The 21681-nt window shown below is 35.9% G+C and overlaps 1 protein-coding gene across 8 annotated transcripts in view; it reads left to right on the top strand.

Moving 5' to 3' along the window:
• Cdkl3 (cyclin dependent kinase like 3) overlaps window positions 1–21681 on the top strand; it is a 47104-nt gene that overhangs the window by 1490 nt on the left and 23933 nt on the right. For 6 of the 8 annotated variants that reach the window (XM_046467633.2, XM_058586527.1, XM_046467628.2 and 3 more), the window contains 2 exons: window positions 2744–2938; window positions 8925–9100. In XM_046467633.2, coding sequence (XP_046323589.1) covers window positions 2744–2938; window positions 8925–9100 — 371 coding nt within the window. Of the gene's footprint in view, window positions 1–2743; window positions 2939–8924; window positions 9101–21681 lie in introns of those variants that run through there. The other 2 variants (XM_046467632.2, XM_046467634.2) reach the window with 2 other exon arrangements.

The raw sequence follows: 21681 nt of genomic DNA, 5'->3' as shown, positions 1-21681 counted from the left end.
AGTAGATTCTAAACTCTTGTCATTTAAGTTAAGGACAGAATCAAAACTTGATTTTGTAAGAGGTGGAAAGTGAGGGGTTTTGTTTTTCCCTCAGTACTGGAGATTGAACACAGGATATTACACCTGCTAGGCAAGTACCACTGAGCTACATCCTCAGTTCCTTTGTTTTGTTTTTCTCTTCACTTTTAAACACACACAAACACACACACACAGCCTCCTCTTCACTTTTTAAAAATTTCTTCTTTTTAGATATACATGAATTACTTTTTTAATTTTTTTAAATTTATTTATTATTTTTTAATTTTGAAGCAGGGTCCTGCTGATTTGCACAGGCTGGCCTCAAACTTGGATCCTTCTGCCTTAGCCTCTCAAGTAGCTAGATTACAGGTTTGGGCCACTGTACCTGCCTTCTTGTTTTTAACTTTGTTGCAGTTAAGCTGATTACTTTTTCTACTTTATAGTTTAAAAAGAATAACCAATATGTGGCAAGACATAGAGATGAAAAATGTATTTTTACTGTTACAACTATTATGCAAATTATTTAAAGACACCTTAATTTTTTTTTTTTTTTTTGGTTCTAGGGATTGAACTCAGGGGCACTCAATCTGAGCCACATCCCCAGCCCTATTTTGAATTTTATTTTGAGATAGGATCTCACTAAATTGCTTAGCACCTCATTTTTGCTGAGGCTGGCTTTGAACTCAAGATCCTCCTGCCTCAGCCTCCCAAGCAGCTGGGATTACAGGCATGCACCACCGTGCCTGGTTAAGACACCTTAACTATTCTCATTGTCTTCTCATAGGATTTTTAATCAGCTGTAATTAATTCAACTAAGATTTCTTGGAGGGTTAAATCTAAAACTATTACTAAAATGAGTTAATTTGAACTAAAGTTTTATCTGTTAGAATTTTAGTAAATAAATTATAGATAATTAGCATGTTTGTAGAAATGTTGTCTAGTAATGGAGAAAAATAAAATTAAACAACTTGAAAAGGAGTAATGAAGCATTTCTAGGTGTTTCTTGTTTTTATTCTGATAGACACTGGGCATGGTGCAAACTTCTAATTCCAGCAACTGGGAATACTGAAGCAGGAGGATCTCAAGTTTGAGGCCAACCTCAGCAACTTAGCAAGACCCTGTTGTTTCATAGTTAAAAAAGAATTAAAGGACTGGGGGTGTAATTCTGGTAAATATCCCTGGGTTCAATACCCAATACCAAAAAAAAAAAAAGATATTTGAGAAGGTATCTGATTCTGGATGAATCTTCCCTAATTCTTATTAGCTTATGTTAACATTTCACTGTTTTCATTGCTTTTGCCTTTAAAATATAGACAGGAAGCCAGTAATTTTCCTTAGGTAAGGGATTAATGTTGTTGTGTCCAGAAGCAGTCAGTTCTTTCATTGCTGCAGTACTCTGGCGTCTTTCCAACCAGGGAAATTGGGAGCAAAAACGGGAAAGGAATCTGGTATTATATTTTGGCATGTTTTTCTGTTAGTCATGTTTCAAAGATTTTGGTCTCTGTAGTACTTACAGATATGAAGAAAAATTGATGTTGTGCAATTGGAATAAAAGCAAATTTTAAAAACCAAGAGTATAGTTTTCTAATGAATACAATAATGAAAATATACCCTTTAATTTTTAGCCAAATGAATAAATATTTTTGGTAACTTGAAACAATGGTTAAATATTTCAGAATTGATTGTAATAAGGTCAATGTAAAAAATATATTAAAGTTAATTTTTTAATATTTATTTTCTAAGCTGATACACACTTTTTTTTTAAACTGGGGGTTGACCCAAGGTCTGGCAATTACCCAGTCTGGCCTTGAACTTGAGATCCTCCTGCCTCTACCTCCCAAGTAGCTGGGATTACAGGTGTCCTCTACTGTACCTGATTTACATGCCATTTTTTTTTTTTTGGAATTTTTTTAATATTTATTTTTTAGTTTTTTTCAGCAGACGCAACATCATTGTTTGTATGTGGTGCTGAGGATTGAACCCGGGCTGCACGCATGCCAGGTGAGCGCGCTACCACTTGAGCCACATCCCAGCCCCTACATGCCATTTTTAACAATATATTTTAAAACTATTTCCACAATTAGTGGTACCATTACAAAAGCTGTTTTGTGCTTAATAGTCTGGACAATGAACAAGAATTACCACACATGATTGCATATTTCCCCTGAAATTTATGGTTTACTCTCTAGAGTTTAAGACTCAAATTAGAAAATAATTAATTTGCATAAATTCAGATTACTTACTTAATGGTGTTAAAATCCATCCTTATTTGAAAATATAAGGACCTTGGGGCGGAGATATAGCTCAGTGGTAGAGTGTGTGCTTAGCTTGTGCAAGGCCCTGAACTGGTTCCCCAGTACAAAACTACAACAACAAAACAATTAGAAAACATAATGACTTAAGTGTCATATGTTAAATTTAACCATAAATCAAGTTAAAAAATTTGAAGACATTTCTCAGCATACTAAGTTTCATTATAGTACATTGTTTCTAAATTTTTAAAATAAATAATCAAATGCCAACTTGATGTAAATTCTATAAATAGTTATCATGAAATAGCTTAAAATTTTTCTTAAAATTAGAATTTAAACAAGTCACTTGAGAAACTTTTTTGAAATACATGGAGGAAAAGAAGCTGAGAATATTTAAAAGTTACATAGATATTGTATGTACAAGTTACCGTATTTGAAATAATTTATTAAAAGTCTGTTTCTTTTGTCAATAGCAATTTCGTCATGAAAACCTGGTCAGTCTGATTGAAGTTTTTAGACAGAAAAAGAGAATCCATTTGGTATTTGAATTTATTGACCACACAGTATTAGATGAATTACAATATTATTGTCATGGACTAGAGCGTAAACGACTTAGAAAATACCTCTTCCAGATCCTTCGAGCAATTGAATATCTTCACAATAATAATGTAAGTGCTTCATAATAAGCCAAACTATAGGATGGATCATACTTATTTCTTTGCATGATTAATAAATTTAATGTTGAAAGCAGGACGTTTTAAATAATATATTGTGGTTACTTTGGAAATCAGAGTTTCCCATCTCGCTCAGGGCTTGTTGTAGTGGCTGTGACTATTTGTTTAGTTGCTTTCCTGAACTAATTCTTTGAAGTCTATATTCTTTGTCATGTATGTCCTCTGAAATCTCTGTTCAGTTAGCTTAGAGGTTAGTTACCAAGCAGACAGGCTTTTTAAAGTTAATTAATATGAAGTCCTGCAAATATCACCACAGTCCTATTATAAAATATTTTCACCACTCCAAAAAGATTCCTCTTGCTCATTTCACTCAACCCTAATATCTACCCCCAATTCCAGGGAGCCAAGAATCTACCTTCTGGCTACAGATACACCTTTTAAGATATTTATTATAAATGAAATGATACAATATGTGGCCTTTATCATATGGTTTCCTTCACTTACCATAAAATTTTTGAAATTCATCTTTGTTGCATGCATTGCTACTTCATTTCTTTTTAATTGCTGAATGATATTCCATTTTATGGATATACCACATTTGTTTATCCATACACCAGTGGATAGACATATGGATTGTTTCCAATTTGGGGCTCTTATAGATAATATTGCTCTGAAAATTCATGTGTAGTCTTTGTATGGATGTACATTTTTAATTTTCATGGGTGTACATCCAAGATGGAGCACATGGTTAGTTTTATTTATTTTTATGTGAGATTGTTGTTGTTGTTATTTTATTTGTTTGTACTGGGAATTAAGCACCTAAGGGGGCTTCACCACTTAGCTGTAACCCCAGTCCTCTTAATTTTATATTTTATTTTGAGATGCAGTATTGCTAAATTGCTAAGGCTGCCCTTGGACTTGCAATCCTGCTGCCTCAGCTTTCTGAATTACTAGGATCACAGGTGTGTGCCACCACATCCAGCCTGTATTTTTTTAAATGTTTTTTTTTATTTAAATTACATTTTTTGTATTATTCTTAAACCACAATCTTTTACTATTTTCTTTTTTAAAGTTTGTTCTAATTAGTTATACATGAAAATAGAATGCACTGACACATCATACATAAATGGAATATAATTTCTCATTCTTATGTTTGTACATGATGTAGAATCACAGCAGTCCTGTAGTCATATATGTAGATAGGGTAATCCTTTTCCGATACACCTCCCCTCCCTTCACTCCCCTCTACTTAAACTAAAGCAACTCTATTCTTCTCTAGTGTCCCCTCCACATTGTGAATTAGCATCCACATATCAGAGAAAACATTCTGCCTTTGGTTTTTCCTGTGTTGTTTTTAAAGAGACAACCAAATTGTTTTCCAAAGTGACTATCATTTTAAATTCCCACCAGCAATGGGTTCCATTTCTTCCACTGACTCCCCAATATTTGTTAATGTCATTGTGTGTGTGTGCGTGCACTCTAGAAATCTAACCCAGGGGCTTGTGCATGTTAAGCAGGTGCTTTACCACTGACCGTTACCCCCAGCCCTATTATTGTATTTATTTATTTATGGTACTAGGGATTGTACCCAGGGACACTTTACTACTGAGCTACATCTCCTTCTTCATTTTTTGTTGGGGGGCCCAGGATCTAAGTTGCTTAGGACTTCATTAAGTTGCAGAAGTAGGGGCTGAGGCTGTAGCTTAGTGGTAAAATGCTTGCCTCACATGTGTGAGGCACTGGGTTCAATCCTCACCACCATATAAAAATAAATAAAGATACTATGTATTCATCTGCAACTAAATAAATATTAAAAAGTTGCAGAGGTAGAAGTTGGCCTTGAACTTGCTGTCCTCATGCCTCAGCCTTTGGAATCACTGAGATTATAGGTGTATGCCACTGCACCTGGCTTATTATTGACTTTTTAATTGTTGCTATTCTAGTAGGTGTAAAATGGCATCTTTTGTGTGTGGAGGGTTAATTTTCTTTATTCATAGTGCAATTATCTATGTACAAAATCCTATAAAATCTACAACAAAGCTAACAACTATTAAGTGAATTTATCAAGGTTGAGGAATTCAAGATCAACATACCAAAAGCAGTTGTATTTCTATATATTAGTAACAATCAGAAATTGAAATTTACAAATACCATTTACAAAATATGAAATAATAGGGAAAATTTGACAAAAGATGTTCAAAACTTGTACACTGAAAACTAAACATTGATAAGAAATATTAAAGATCATCTAAACAAATGAAGAGAAATTGCTTTTATGGAAGTCTCTATATTATGATGAAAGATCAAAGAAGATGCTTCAAAACAGAATTGTAGGGCTGGAGTTGTGGCTCAGTGGCAGAGCGCTTGCCTGTGTGAGGCACTGGGTTCAAATCTCAATACCGCATACAAATAATAAATGAATAAAATAAAGGTCTGTCAACAACTAAAAAAAACTTAAACAATACCAGAATTGTAAAAGTCAGAATTCAGAGAGTGTTTGGTTTCTAATAATATTCTCCCTGTAGTCATAGTGTTGGTTGCTGAAAAGACTAAGAATGTTAAGGAATGGAGTGAGAGACTCTTCATGCCCCATGTTTATAACATTGAGGTGTTTGATGGGTATGTGGTGGGCAGAATATGTGAAGTAGTATCATAATGTGCTTATTTATTTCTATTTTCATGCACATTATATACTCAGACCTTGACATAGTGATTGGCATATAGCAGGAACTCAATAACAACTGTGGAAATAAAAAAGGATTAATGTAGTTTGACAGATACAACCTTAAGGAAGCTCAATTAGAAAGGCTTACCCTAAGTTATTTATTTAGTTATTTTGGCTATTTATGGAGGCAGACTGAGGCCAAACAAGAGCAACTTCCAAAGATTTATGGCAGTAGTTTGTATGAACTTTGAAAGATCCCAGGTTTCTAATACTGAGACATTTTCACTCATGCTATTACACTTTGCAGATGATGAGTGTATGTCTCTATCATTCATCTAATTAAATTTAAATGCCTTCTTTGCTGTAGGCACTACATTGGACACTGAGACTATTGCTTGAACAAAGCATGTATCTTGTCCTCATGTAATTTACAGTACACTGGGAGTTTCAGACAAGTAAATAATTGACAGTTCAGCATGATAAATATTGTGAAAGGGGAAGTCCAGATGACGTGAATGTATGGAAGGAATAAACATTTAAGCTTACATCCAAGAAAATGGTTGGCCAGGCAACTGGAACAGCATCAACAAATGCATAGAGATTGGGAAATTAATATTGGCTCTGGCAAATTTGGAAACTAATATTCTATGGACAAGGGAGGTGAGGTTGAGAAGGTAGGCTGGGGCCAAATCTTACAAGTCCTTTCAAGCCAATTTTTGGAGTTTGATATTTATCCTATGGGATGGGGAATCCTTAAAGGGTGACAAACAGAGAAGTGATATGATCACACATGTGATTTTAGAATAGTAATGTGACTTCGTTGTGGATGTAGAGTGGAAGGGATCAGAGTGGATTCAGGAAGAGCAATTGATAGTTGTGTTTAGTAGTTTTGGTGAAAGACCTGAGGAGTTGTGTTTAGTAGTTTTGGTGAGAGAGCTGAGGAGATTTGAGCTAGGAAGATTATAATAGTGTGAGGGATGGGAGAAAGGCCTTGGTTTTGGGCCTGAGCCATGGGGTCAGTGGTGGCTCCACTCATTGAAATAATGTATTATTGAGAATGAGTAGGTTTAGGGGAGGGGGAGATGCATTTAGCTTTGGATTTGCTGAATTTGAGGGGCCTGTGGTCAGTCTTGTGGGATTTCTTGTGGACTTTCACTCCTGGAAAGTGAGAGAGAGAGAGATCTTGGTGAGAAACAGAAATGTAGAAATCATTAATGTATGGATAGTTACTAAAGTTTATGAGTAGATGAACCATATATAAAAATCAAATCAAAGTTGACTAAAGACTTAAATATAAGACCTGAAACTAAAATTTTCTTTACTAGAAGAAAAAGTAGGAGGAGACTCCATGACACTGATCTGGGCTGTGATTTTATATATATATCTCCAAAAGCACATGCAGCAAAAGCAAAAATAGACAAATGGAATTACATTAAACTAAAAGCCTTCTTTTAGTTTAATTTCTTAACCAAAGAAACAACTTGCAGAGTGAAGAGACAACCCACAGAAGGGGAGAAATGTTTGAAAATAATACCTCTGATGTTGACTTAACATTCAAAATATATAAAGAATTTAAACAATGCAACAGATAAACTGATTTAAAAATGGACAAAGGATATAAACAGATATTTCTCAGTCAGGCTCGGTAGCACTTGCCTTTAATCCCAGTGGTCCTGTAATTCCAGCAGCTCAGGAGGCTGAGGCAGGAGGATTGCAAGTTCATAGCCAGCCTCAACAATTATAGTGAGGCCCTGAGCAACTTAGCAAGACCCTGTCTCAAAATAAAAAATAAAAAAGGGCCATGGATATGGCTCATTGATTAAGCACCTGCGTTCAATACCAGTAAAAGAAAGAAAAAAAAAAAAGGCATACAACCAGGCTCAGTGTAGCATGTCTGTAATCCCAGCTACTCTAGAAACTGAGGCATGAGTGTCACAATTTCAAGACCAATCTTTGGAACTTAGACTATTTCAAAATTTAAAAAGGCGGGAAGAAGGGGACAGTAACTCAGTGGTAGAGCACCCTCTGGGTCCAATCCCTAGAACGAGAAAAAAAGAAAAGAAGAGAACCTTTGCACAATGTTGGTGGGAATGCAAGTTAGTATAGACATTATACAAAACAGTATGGTGGTTCCCCAAAAATAGAAATTATGGGCTGGGGGTGTAGTTCAGGGATAGAGTACATGCCTAGCATGTGTAAAGCCCTGGATTCAATCCCCAGAAGTAAAATAAATAAGTAAAAAATAAAAAAAATTAAACTTTCATATGCTCTATCAACACCACTAATATATATCCAAAGGAAATGAAATCAGTATGTCAAAGATACATCTATACTCTCTTGTTTATTGCAGAATTATTCTTTTTTAAAAATTTTTTTAGTTGTCAGTGGACTTTATTTATTTATATGCAGTGCTGAGAATCAAACCCAGTGCCTCACACATGCTAGGCAATCGCTCTGAGCAACAACCCCAGCCTGCATTATTCTTCTTTAAAATATTTTTTTCAGTTGTAGATGGACACAATATCTTTATTCATTTATTTACTTTTATGTGGTGCTGAGGATTGAAACCAGAGCCTTGCATGTGCAAGGCAAGCACTCTACCACTGAGCTACAGCCCCAGCCCAGCAGCATTATTCTTAATAACCAAGAAATGGAATTAAAACCAAAATGAAATAAGGCACAGGACAAATATAATGTGATTTCACTTATATGTGGAATCTAAACAAGTTGAACTCAGAGTGAATAATGAATAGTTGGGTAGAGAGTATAAGAATATATCTTCAAGAGGATTAGCTGTGAAAGAAATGAGAAGGACAGTAACTGGAATGGGCCATGGGTTAAAGGAAAGTTAAAATTTCCTAAGTGCTTTTGATCTTATAGAAATGTGATTTACCTTTTTAGTATTATGTCTATCTTGGCTTCCTTCCTTCCTTCCTTCCTTCCTTCCTTCCTTCCTTTCTTGTACTGGGAATTGAACCTAGGTGTACTCTACCACTGAGCTACATTCCCAACTCTTTTTATTTTTTATTTTGAGACGGGGTCTCACTAAGTTGCAGAGGCTGGCTTTGAACTTGCAATCCTCCTGCTTCAGCCTCCCAAGTAGCTAAGATTACAGGCATAAAACATCATGCTAGGCAGGTTTTATTTAATTTTCAAGTGATGGATAGGTAAGAATTGAAAATATGTAACTATTTTTACATGTGCTAAGGAAATAAATTCATTGTCTTAACTAGATTTTCTCAGTGTAATTTTTGAGAGATTTTCTAGAAAATGAAATCTTATTTTAATATATTTCTTCTTCTGTTTGTTTTTTAGATTATTCATCGAGATATAAAACCTGAGAATATTTTAGTATCACAGTCAGGAATTACTAAGCTCTGTGATTTTGGTTTTGCACGAACACTAACTCCTGGGGACATTTATACAGACTATGTGGCCACACGCTGGTATAGAGCTCCAGAACTAGTATTAAAAGATACTTCTTATGGAAAGTATGTATATTTGGGGAATCTGCCTGGCCTTTCCCAGGCATTTTTTTCCCCCTAATACTGACATTCTCTGCCCTCTGGATCTAGATTGGGGCAAAGAAGAGGGACACTTCCAAGATAACAAAGATCCTATGAGCCCCTGTACTGCTGGCAACTGCTCTTGTGCTTAACCTCTGGTCAAATAGCTACAGCACCAGGAGACAGAGGCAGACGTCTCAGGGTATATCCATGCTTGCTTTAAGCTGAGCCATACCTTTGGAGATCTGCCCCTTCTGTTTATCTTTGGTCTCTACATTTTGCAAAGGTTTTAAATCATTTACCTCCCTCTGCCAGTGTTATAATAGGATCTGCCAAGTTTCCTGTTTCCTGGAAAAATGGCACCCTCTTTGCAAAGACTGGCAAATAGTAATTTTTAAATTGTACTGTTCTCAATGACTCAAAAAGGAGCATGGTCTCAGTCTAATGTAAAATAACTATCTAAAATACAAATAATCAGTCTTGAAGAACATAAAGGGGCAATGGTATACAATTTAATACTTTATTTAATAGAATTGCAGGGATAATTCTCATACACTTTTCCTGGAAACTATTATTCTGTTATGGTAATATCTAATATTGGCAGTGGAATGGAATCTAGGGCCCCACACATGCTAGGCAAGTGCTCTACCACTGAGTTATAATTCCAGCCCTTTTTATTTTGAGACAGGGTCTCATTAAATCATTCAGGCTGGCCTCAAACTTTCAATCCTCTTGCCTCAGCCTCCAGAATAGTTGGAATTACAGATGTGTGCCACCACACCCAGCTGGTGCTTTGGATTGAACCGAGAGCCTTGCACATGTCAGGCAGTCACTCTACCACTGAGCTACACCCCACCCCTTTTTTTATTTTTTATTTTGAGACAGGGTCTCACTAAGTTGCTGAGGGCTTCACTAAATTGCTGCAGCTGGTCTTGAACTTGTGATCCTCCTGCCTCCTGAATTGATGGCATCACAGGCGTGCGGCACTACACCCAACCCATTCTCAGTTTAAATAAGAGCACACTGAGGCACAGAGGTAAAATAATTACCTGAAGTCATATAGCTGGTTAAGTCGCCCAGATTCTAACCTAGGTGGTCTGGATTCACAATGCATGCCCCCCAGTACTTTCTTCTTCTTTTTATGGTACTGGTGTTTGAACCTAGGTGAACATTATCCCTGAGCTATATTCCCATTCCTTTTTTAAAATTTTAAAAAATTTTGAGACACAGTTTTGCTAAATTGCTGAGGCTGGCCTCAAAGTTGGGATCCTCCTGTCTCAGCCTCCTGAGTCTCTGGGATTAGAGGGGTATCCAGGCCCAGAGTAAGTTTTCAATTGTACCTGTCACTGAGGCCCTGCACAAAACCATCTCTATGCCTCATCTGTGAAGTGATAATAATAATAGGACCCCCTTCATAGGTTTGTTGTGAGAATTAAATGATTTGATATACTAAAAGGACTAAAATATAGAAAATGCTCAATAAATGTTAGCTAATCTTATACAGAATATTATGAATTTTTCCCCCAATTCTTTTTGTCCCTAGGTATAATATAGCCTTTGTAAGATCTATGTCTTTTTTTTTTTTTATACTAGGGATTGAACCCAGGGGCACTTAACCACTAAACCACATCCCCAACCAACTTCATTTTTTATTTTGAGATAGGGTCTCACTAAGTTGCTTAGGGCTTCCATAAGTTGCTGAGGCTAGCTTTGAATTTGCCATCCTCCTGCCTCCCGAACTGCTGGGACTACAGGTGTGCACCACCATGCTTTGTTTTCTTCTTAGTACTGTGGATTGAACACAAGGGCACTCTACCACTGAACTACATCCCAGCCAGATAGGGTTTCACTAAACTGCCCAAGCTGTCTACGAACTTGTCATCATTCTCCCTCAGTCTCCCAAGTTTCTGGAATTGCAGGCATGTGCAATTATTGATCTTATAGAATGTGCAAGACAAGCCTGGCAAAACCCTTTTCTGATACATTCTCTAGCACTATCCCTTGCTCTTAAATTGTATCCTTTCCCTAAATCTTCTGTTTTATCTGCCAATATTATGTCAGTTAACGTTAACATAGTTTCACTCTTTCTCTAGCTTTCTCTAGCCTTCTTTCACTCTCTCTTTTTTTTTTACTTCTTTCTAAAAGATGTGTTCCTTGAGGACAGACATAATCTGTTGTATTTTTCCATATTTTTAATTGGTGCATTATAGTTGCACATAATGGTGGGATTTGTTATTACATATTTGTACATGCACACAATATAACAATCATTTCACCAATATCATTCCCCAGTGTTTTCCCTTACTCTCCCTTTTTCCCTTTTCTGATCCCTTTCCTCTACTCTATTGATCACCCTTTGATTTTCATGAGGTTCCCCCATGTACCTTTCTTTTCCTTTTTCCTTTCTAGCTTCCACATGTGAGAGAAAATATATGCCCCTTCACTTTCTGAGTTTGGTTTATTTTGCTTACCAGTGTTCTCAAGTTTCACTGTCCTACAAATGATATACTTTCATTCTTTATGGCTGAATAAAACCACATTGTGTACATACACTACATTTTCTCTATCCATTCATTCATTATGGACACCTAGGCTGGTTCCATATTTTGGCTATTGTGAATTATGCTGCTATAAACGTGGGTGTGGATGTATTGCTATAGTATGCTGACTTTAATTCTTTAGGATAAATAATGAGGAGTGGTATACCTGGTTCCGTGCCTAGTTTTTTGAGTATCTGTTGTATTCCACATAGCCAAACTTGGTGCTTTGCACAGGATAAGGTTGGATTCTATTTCACATTGTGTTTGAAACAAATTTGTCAGTGAGTCTTTTCTAAAAAAAGTTGTAATTGTAATAAACAAACAAAACCAGACAGAAAACCTCATATAACAAATGTACAGTTGTGTACCATAAGATCAAAACTTGAATTTTGCTAGCTACCCCAAGAAACCCTTTGTAACCCATTCCAATTACAACCTGCTCCCTTCTCCCAAAACTAACCATAGTGTTGACTTTTATTGTAATCAATTCCTTGCATTTTCTAATAGTTTTATCATTCATGTGTACATTCATTTAGTTGAATGTAACCTTTTTAATGACAGCTTTTTAAAGATATGATTTGCATACCATATATTTCACTCATTTAAAGTGTTCAATTCAGTCATCTTTATTATATTCACAGAGTTGTGCAACCATAACCACAATAATTTTAGACCATATTTATCACACCCAAAAGAAATCCTGTATCTGTTTTTTATGTTGTTGTTGTTTGTTTGTTTTTTGTGGTACTGGGAATTATTGAACCCAGGGCCTTCAGTATGCTATGCAAGTGCTCTATCACTGAGCTACATCCCAGTCCTTAAGCCTTATATTTATTAACAGTTGCTTTCCATTTCTTTCCAACCTCTCCAGGTCTAAGCAACTACTTATGTACTATTATTCTCTGTGCATTTGCCTATTCTGGATGTTTCATGTAAATGAAACTATACAATATATGGTCCTTTGAGACTGCCTTCTTTCATTTATACTCTTCAAGGTTCACCCATGTTGTACTCCATTTCTCTTTATAGCTGAATAATATTCCATTGTGTGGATATATCACATCATCTACCCATTCATCAATTAATGAACATTTGGCTTTGTTCTCCATTTTTTTGCTATTAAAAATAATGCTGGGGCTGGGGTTGTGGCTCAGAGGTAGCGCACTTGCCTAGCATGTGTGAGGCCCTGGGTTCGATCCTCAGCACCACATTAAAAAAAATAAAGATATGTGTCCACCTATAAGTAAAAAATAAATATTTAAAAAAAGAATAATGCTGCTGTGAACATTTGTGTACATGTTTTTGTATAGATAAATGTTTTCATTTCTTTTGGGGTATATACCTAGGAATTGGAACTGTGGGTCATATGGTAGCTCTGTTTAATCTTTTGAGGAACTGTCATACTGTTTTCCAAAGTGTTTCTATTATTTTCACATTCCTACAAGCTGAATATGAGTGTTACAATTTCTCTGTATCTTTGCTAACACTTATTATTGTTCTTTTTTAAAAAATATGGCCATCCTCACCTTTTTATTAAATCATCTTTAGGGAAAATTTTAGATTTATAGACAGTTTTCAAAGGATAGTACAGAGAGTTTCCATATATCCCTTACCCAGTTGCTTTTTATCCTAATGTTATGTTACCCATGTGTGGTATATTTGTGAAAATGATGCTTGATTTTTGTATTTAAATAAGATTTGGTATGTTTTTAAAAATTCCTTTTAAGCTACAGGAATTTGGGGCTGGGGATGTAGCTCAGTGGCAGAATGAATGCCTTGCATGCAGTAAGGCCTTGGGTTTGATCCCCAGCACTCACTGCAAAACAAATGATAAGAAACCAATAAACAAAAAACTACAGAAATTTCCTTTATCTCTTTCTTTTCCTTACAGCTTATCTGTTAAGTCCAGATCATTTGCTTTGTCAATTTCTCACAGTGCAAATTTTGCTTATTGCATTCTTGTAGGGAAGTTCAATGTGCTTCCCTGACTTTATATTTTCTGGAAATTGGCAGCTAGATCCAGAGGCTGGATAGTCTGAAGTTCAGTGCCTTTGGAAAGAAAACAGGCTTTATTTTCTTCTTTTAATAGGAGGCACATAATGTGATGCTAGCAGCTTTTAATCCTTAATGGCTAGATTCAACAACTCTTAGGGGTTTGCAAAATGGTGATCTTTTAACTGCATCATCCTTTTAAAATTTATTAGTTAGAATACTTTTATGAAGGGACATTTCTCCTCATTTGATTACTCAGGGATAATAGTTCATATATAGAAAGCAGAATAAATGCTTGATTTATCAATGTTTAAGATGAATTGGCTCCAAAAAATAGAGTTTGAAAGTCTACAATTAATTTTCTAAAAATATGACCAGGCCAGAGATGTAGTTCATTGGTACACTACTTGTTTAGCATGTGTGCAGAGTTCTGGGTTCCATACCCAGCATGGAACTCATGGACCTAAACTTATTTAATGGGTTTCTTTGCATTGCAGTTTTTGGGGCAAGAGAAAAAGGCCTTCTCCCACTCATCACAAGATCACAGGTACCCCGCCCCCCACAAGCATACAGGATTGAACCCAGGGGTGCTCTACCACTGAATTACATCCCCAGACCTTTTATTATTTATTTGAGATAGGGTCTCACTAAGTTGCCCAGGCTGGCCCTGAACTTGTGATCCTCCTGCCGCAGCCTCCTGAGTAGCTGAGATTTCAGATATGTACCACCTAGATTTACTTTAAAAAATTGTATGTGGCATAGAAGCCTTCAGAAATGAAGACCCAAGGAAAACTTTTGTGTTTTTATGCTAAGTATGATAAAAGATATGGGTAGTTGTGGAAAAACATGATTGTACTAAAAGAACATGATCTAATGGTAATAAACAGAGAGGGGAAACCCAGAAATGGCTGTTCATTCCAATTCTTCTTTCTTCTCTGTATAGCATACTCACTACCCCTACCTCCATAAGGGACAAGATCCCTCTGGCATGAGATAAAGTAGGAAGTCAGAGAATCAGGGAAAGTAGGTCAGAGAGTATCCTTTCTTATGACTTGTTTTGGGGGTGAGGAATTTTAGTTTTTATGACATACCTTGGGAAAGGGGGGAGAAAGGAGGGCAAGAGAAGGTCAGAGAGATCTTGCTTCTGAAGTTCTTCTGGTCTCTTTCAGTTCAAAGTACTCAGCATGTCAAGGAACCATATTTTGAGATAACATATTTGAGCACCTACACAGTATTTTTATTATTGAAGTTCAAAAATTTTCATCTTTGGCCAATGGAAGCCTTTCAAGGTGGCTCCTATGTCCTTTTAACATGACCCAGTATACAGTCTTTGATAGTTTCTTTGTTACTTAGCTGACAAGATGTTCTAGGCTTATTTTTACTTTTTTTTTCTTTAGGGAGTCTGTCATATATAAATATCTTTTAAAAATCAGCTTTATAGTGATATAATTCACATACAATATAATTCACTCATTTAAAGTGTGAATTTCAGTAGTTTTTAATATATGTACTGGTAAGTGCAGCCATCACACAGTCAATTTTAGAACATTTTTATTACCTCAAAAAAACCTCATTCTCTTTACACCCCTGTATCTTGGACTCCTTTTGTCCAACTCTTGGCAACCACTAGTCTATGCTCTATCTTTGCAGTTTCCCTATTCTGAACTTTCATTTGAATAGAATCATATAATATGTGGTCTTTTGTGACTGGCTTCTTTCACCTAGCATAATATTTTCAAAATTCATTCAAGTTGTAGCACATACTGATATTTCGCTCATTTTTTTTTCCTCCAGTGCTAGGGATTGAACCCAGAGCCTCATGCATGTTAGACAAGTGCTCCACCACTGAAACACCCCCCCCACCCCCAGCCAGTACTTCATTCCTTCTCATAGCCAACTGTAGTTCTCATATTCTGTAGTTTGGATTTAACATATTTTGTTTATTCATCTGCCCATTGATGAACCTTTACTAATTTTGCCTATGAATAATGCTGCTATAGACATTTATACTCTAGTTTTTGTGTGGACATATGTTTTCATTTCTCTTAGGTATACACCTAGGAATGAAACAATTGGATCATGTGATAACTACATTTAATTGTTTGAACTGCCAGATTGTTTTCCAAAAGTCTTCATTATTTTATATCATTGTCAATAGAGTATGAGGGCTATAATTTCCCCACATCCTTTCCAACACTTGTTATTATATGATTTTTTTTTATTCTAGCCATCCTAATGGGTATGAAGTGATATTTTACTGTATATTTGATTTACATTTCCCTATTGACTAATGATACTGAACATTTTTTTTTCTGGGCTTATGGACTCTTTGCTATCAGAGAAATTTCTGTTCAGAATCTTTTGAGTATATTGGGTTTTCTTTTTATTATTGAGTTATAAGAATTCTTTTTTTTTTTTAAATAATTTTTATTTATTTTTATTGTTTAATTTTCGGCGGACACAACATCTTTGTTGGTATGTGGTGCTGAGGATCGAACCCGGGATGCACGCATGCCAGGCGAGCGCGCTACCGCTTGAGCCACACCCCCAGCCCAAGAATTCTTTATATATTCTGTTCTTTATGCAATTCTTTATCAGACATGACTTGCAAATATTTTTGTGAATTAAACGTAGTTATCACATGATCCAATCATTTCATTCCTTTATTTGTGAATTTTCAACACTTTCTTCTTGATGATATGATTTTTCCCCTCAGTATTTGGGATTGAATCCAGGGGCACTCTACCACTGAGGTACATACCCAGACCTTCTTTTATTTTATTTGCAATAGGGTCTCATTAAGTTGTTCAGGCTGGCCTTGAACTTACCTTCCTCCTGCCTTGGCCTCCCAAGTAGCTGGGATTACAGGCGAGTGCTCCTGTACCTGTCTTATAATTTTAGTTCTTGCATTGAGGTCTTTTATTCATCTTGAGTGAACTTTTGTACATGATATAAGGCAAGGGTCCGACTTCATTCTTTTGCATGTGGCTATTTATTTGGCCCAATACAATTTGTTGAGGAGACTTTCTTTTCTCTTGAATGGTTTTGGCACCCTTGTTGAAAATCAATTGACTGTGGATATAAGGGTTTATTTCTGAACTGTGGGTTCTATTCCCTTGATCTATATGTCTATACCATGTTGTCTTAATTATCGTTGCTTTTATAGTAAGTTTGAAATCATAAAGTGTGAATATTTCTACTTTGTTCCCTTTTTAAAAATGAGTTTGTTTTTGCTATTCTGATTTCCTGGCAAATCCATATGAATTTTGGGATCAACTTCAGTCACTGGGACTCTGATAGGGATTGAATTACATCTGGGGATCAATTTGGAGATTATTGCTAGTTTAACAATATTGTAAGTCTATGAACAGAGGATTTTTTCCCACTTATTTAGATCTTCCTTAATTTCTTTCAACATTTTATACTTTTTACAGAATACATTTTGTACATCTTCTGTTAAATTTAGTTCTAAATATCTAAATATTTCATTCTGTTTGGTGCTGTTGGAATGGAGTTGATTTCTTCATTTGCAGATTTTTTCATTACAAATATGTAAAATTACAACTGATTTTTGTATATTGATCTTATCTCCTGCAACCTGGATAGATTTGTTTATTAGTTCTCATAGCTATTTAGTGAATTTCCTAGGGTTTTCTATGCAGAAGATCATGTCATCTATGAACAGAAACAGTTTCACTTCTTTCCTGGTTGGGTCACTGCTTATTTATTCATTTATTTTCTAATTACCCTGACCAGAATCTCTAGCACAATGTTGGAGGGAAGCTGGGTACAATGGTAAGGGCCTGTAATTCCAGTGTCAGTAGGCTGAGGCAGGAGGCCAACCTCAGCAACTTAGTGAGACCTTGTCTCAAAATAATAAAAAAGGCTTAGGATATAGCTCAGTGGTAGAGCACCCCAGGGTTCAGTCCTGTACCAAGTAGCTGGGATTACAGGCAAGTGCTTCTGTACCTGTCTTATAATTTTATATGTGTCTCACACACACACACACACACACACACACCACACACAATAAAATAAGGAATCAACAATGTTGAATAGAAGTGGCAGGAGCAAACATCCTGGTCTTATTCACAATGTTAGAGGGAAAGATTCCAGTCTTCAATAATTAATTATGATATTAGATGTAGATTGTCATAGATGCCCTTTATCAAATTGAGATAATTTTCTTTTATTCTTAGTTTGTTGAGTGCTTTTATCATAAAAAGGTATTATATTTTATCAAATATTTTTTTTGACTATTGAGATCATCAAAATATGAATGTTATTTTTATTCTATTGATGTATTGCATTTGTTGATTTTTGGATATTAAAACAACCTCATGTTCCTGTAATACATGCCAATTGGTCATATGTAATTCTTCTTAGGTGTTATTGGATTTTATTGAGAATTTTGTGTCCTTATTCATGAGGGATATTTGTAGTTTTCTTTTCTAATGATACCTTTGTCTGGTTTAAGTATCAAAGTAATTCTGGTCTTTAAAAATGAATTGGAAAATATTCCCTCTCTCTTGTTTCTCATTTCTTCTCTTCTTTCCTTCCCTCATTCTCTTCCTCCTTTCTTTTTTGTGGTACTGGGGATTGAGCCCAGGGTCTCATACATGTTAGACAAACATTCTGCCACTAAGCTACATTCTTACCCTTTTTTATTTTTTATTTTGAGAAAGGGTCTTGTTGTGTGCCTGAGGCTGGCCTCTAACTTGCAATCCTCTTGCCTCAGCCTCCTGAATAGATGGGATTACAAGTGTGTGCTACCATGCCTGTTCTTGAAAGGTTGTTTGATAGTTCTTAAAGAGTTCTTTAAATATTTGGTAGAATTACACAGTGAAACCATCTGGGCCTATATTTTTGTTTGTGGATAGTTTTTGATTACTTACTCAATATTTTTGTTTGTTTTAGGTTTATTAAAATTGTCTGTTTTTTCTTAAGCCGGATTCAGTTGTTTGTGTTTTCCTAGGAAACAATCTGTTTAATCAAAGTTATTTAATTTACTCATTGTTTGGTAGGTTGGCTAGCAACATGTTCTCCAACTTTTTGTTTATCTTGGAAAAAAATCTTAATTTTACTTCATTTTCAAAAAATAGGTTTCCTCAATATGGGATTTTGGGTTGACAGGGTTTTTTTGGAGCACTCTGAATTATATCATTGCTTCTGGGCCTCCATTGTTTGTACTGAGAAGTCTCCTTTTAGTCTGATTGAGGGTCTCCTTGTAAGTGATGATTCATTTTCTCTTGCTTTTCTTCTTGTTTTTGACTTTTGGCATTTTTACTATGGTATATTCCTTTGTGGTAGATCTCTTTGTATTTATCCTAGTTGGAGTTTGTTTGGCTTTCTGGATTTGTTGATTATTATTTTGCAGTAAATTTGGGAATTGTCATCCATTATTTCATTAAATATTTTTCTTCTTTTTCTTTCTCTTTTCATTTTGGTATTCCCAGATACATATGAGTCTCTTCTCCCCACTCTCATTTTTTTTATTCTCTATTCTTCAGCTTGCAAAATCTCCATTGATCTGTCTTTAAGTCCATGAATTCTTTCTTCTGCCTGTTCAAGCCTACTGTTGAGCCCCTCCAGTGAACTTTTAATTTCAGTTATTGTACTTTTCAATTCCAAGATTTCTCCCTGCTTCTCCTCCTGCCTCTTTCTCCATATATAATTTGTTTCTTGATTAATATTCTCTATTTGATATGAGATTGTCATTGTATCTTCCCATGCTTCTTTAATCATGCTTTCCCTTAGTTGTGTGAATGCATTTTTAATATTTATTTTGAAATCTTTTTCTGTTCAATCCAACATATGTTTACTCTTATAGTCAGTTTGGACAGCCTGCTTTTTTTCTTGCATATGAATAATTTCTCATAGATTTCTTGCATGCCTTGTATTTTTTTGCTGGAACCTCAGTATTTTAGATAACATATTCTAAAAACTCTGGGTACAGGACTTTCCACTCTGGGTCTTGCTATTGTTATTTTTTGTGTGTTATAGTGACTAGCTGAATTTTAGTGAAATTTGTTTCCTTCCACAAAAGTATTAAATCTGTATAGTTGCTCCTCAGGGAGTCACAGCTTTGGATAGGTCATGGTCACTCTGGGATGGCAATGGAATTAGTAATGTTATCTTTCTGTCTTCCCCTTACTGTTCCTAGCCATTGAACTCCACGAGATAAGCTGATTGCTCTATTGCTTTCAGAATTGGCATGGGGCTTAAATTGCACAATGAATTATTCCAATCACACTGTGGCTCCTTTGAAGGAATAATTTCTGTGATGGTCAATATTTAGTGTTTGTTCTGATTTTGAGAAGGCTTCTCTCAACTGGCTCATTTGATGGCTCTTTCCCACAAACTAGCTGAGATGTAGTCTAGATTGAATTGTCATTTAATGCAGTTGCCTTTCACTGCATCCTCCACTGTTCTAGAGAGCACCCTTAGGCCTGAACTTTTCTACACTCAGTTGCAAATAAAGTCAACTCCTTTGGAAGAGATCAGAAGCCATCGATTTTATGGCCCTCTTCTTTTCCCAGGCAAAATCTCTGAAGTGTAGGGTTCTGGAGCTATTTTGGATTAAAGCAAATTTTATCTCTAAGCAATACTCTTTCCTCTAGGAGCTGAGTGCTCAGTGACTGGGAGGAGCAGTAGCCTGAGGTCCCCTTAGCTTGCTTCTCCCAACATGAAATCACTACTCCACGAGCCAGGTTGAGTGGCCCTAGTATTCTTGGTGTACTACACCCAATGTACAGCCATTATTCCATGAGTTGGGGCTTGGTGGGAGATGTGACCTTCGTCTTTTTTTTTTTTTTTTTTGTATCTTTATTTTATTTATTTATTTTTATGTGTTGCTGAGAATCAAACCCAGTGCCTCACACATACTAGGTGAGTGCTCTACTACTGAACTACAATCCCAGCCCTTGACCCTCATCTCTCAACCTTATTCACCCAGGACTTAGCCTCAGCAACAGAGAGCTGGGCAAAGTATGAGCAGTGCTGAAGTTCTGTTTCTCCAGGGAAGAAAGAACTTCAAACGGGAGCTAGTGAAGAGGTAGCCAGCCAGCTGTAGACTCAGAGCTGAGATTGGGGAAGGAGGGAATACACTTACTTCCTTACTAAATTTTCACAGTTTTTTGTTTGTTTTGTTGTTGGATTTGTTGTTTTTGGTTTTTTTTTTTTTGCATGCTGAGGATTGAGCCTAGGACCACAATGAACTACATTCCCAGCCCTAGTTGTACTTTTAGAAAGATAATTTTCACTGGTTTCAATGAGGAGTAGCCCAGCTGACCTGTTCATTATATCATGCTAGAAGACCATCCCCAGTTGTTATTGTTGTTGTTCTTTTTTCCCTCCTCTTCCTTCCTTTCTTCCTCCTCCTTCTTCTTTGATTACACCCAGGAGTACTTTACCACTGAGTTATATTCCCAGCCCTTTTTATTTTTAAAATTTGAGACAAGGTCTCACTTAGTTGCTGAGGGTCTCACTAAATTTCTGAGTCTGGCTTTGAACTTTCAGTCCTTTTGTCTCAGTCTTTCATGTTGGAATTACAAGCAGTGCCACTGTACCTGGCTTTAGTTCTTTTAATCCCCCCTTACCCCTGCATGTTAGACCAAAGCTTGGTTGGATCAGCTTTTCTTGACCAAGCTTGTCTGTTTGTCTGTCTGTCTCTCTTTTTTAAAAACAAGCTCTAGAAAATTTTATTAAAGAAAAATTTTGTATAATTTACTTTTCACCAGTCTATTTCAGCATGTTTCCATATATCAAAATCACCTGCATGAATTTCAGCCAGTGTGCATACTCAATAGTATTTTCTTCAGCTTGTGTCAAACTTAATATTATTGCCATCATAGTGATGGATCCTAGTTTGGCCAATGTGATGTAGTACTGTTTTGGATATATTCAAAGCTGGGAAGTTGTTGGTAAGAATGACTATTATAGTTTAGCTTTGAAATGTCCCTCAAAATCTGAAGTGTTAATGTCTAAGTGTTAATTGCCCATCTGTATCACTATTTGGAGGTCATGGAAATTTCA

This window comes from Marmota monax, unplaced genomic scaffold, assembly GCF_021218885.2.
Source record: "Marmota monax isolate L192 unplaced genomic scaffold, Marmota_monax_Labrador192_F-V1.1 WCK01_AAM20220418_F8-fsc00199, whole genome shotgun sequence".
NCBI classification, from domain to species: domain Eukaryota; kingdom Metazoa; phylum Chordata; class Mammalia; order Rodentia; family Sciuridae; genus Marmota; species Marmota monax.
This window is presented reverse-complemented; position numbering and strand designations above follow the sequence as displayed.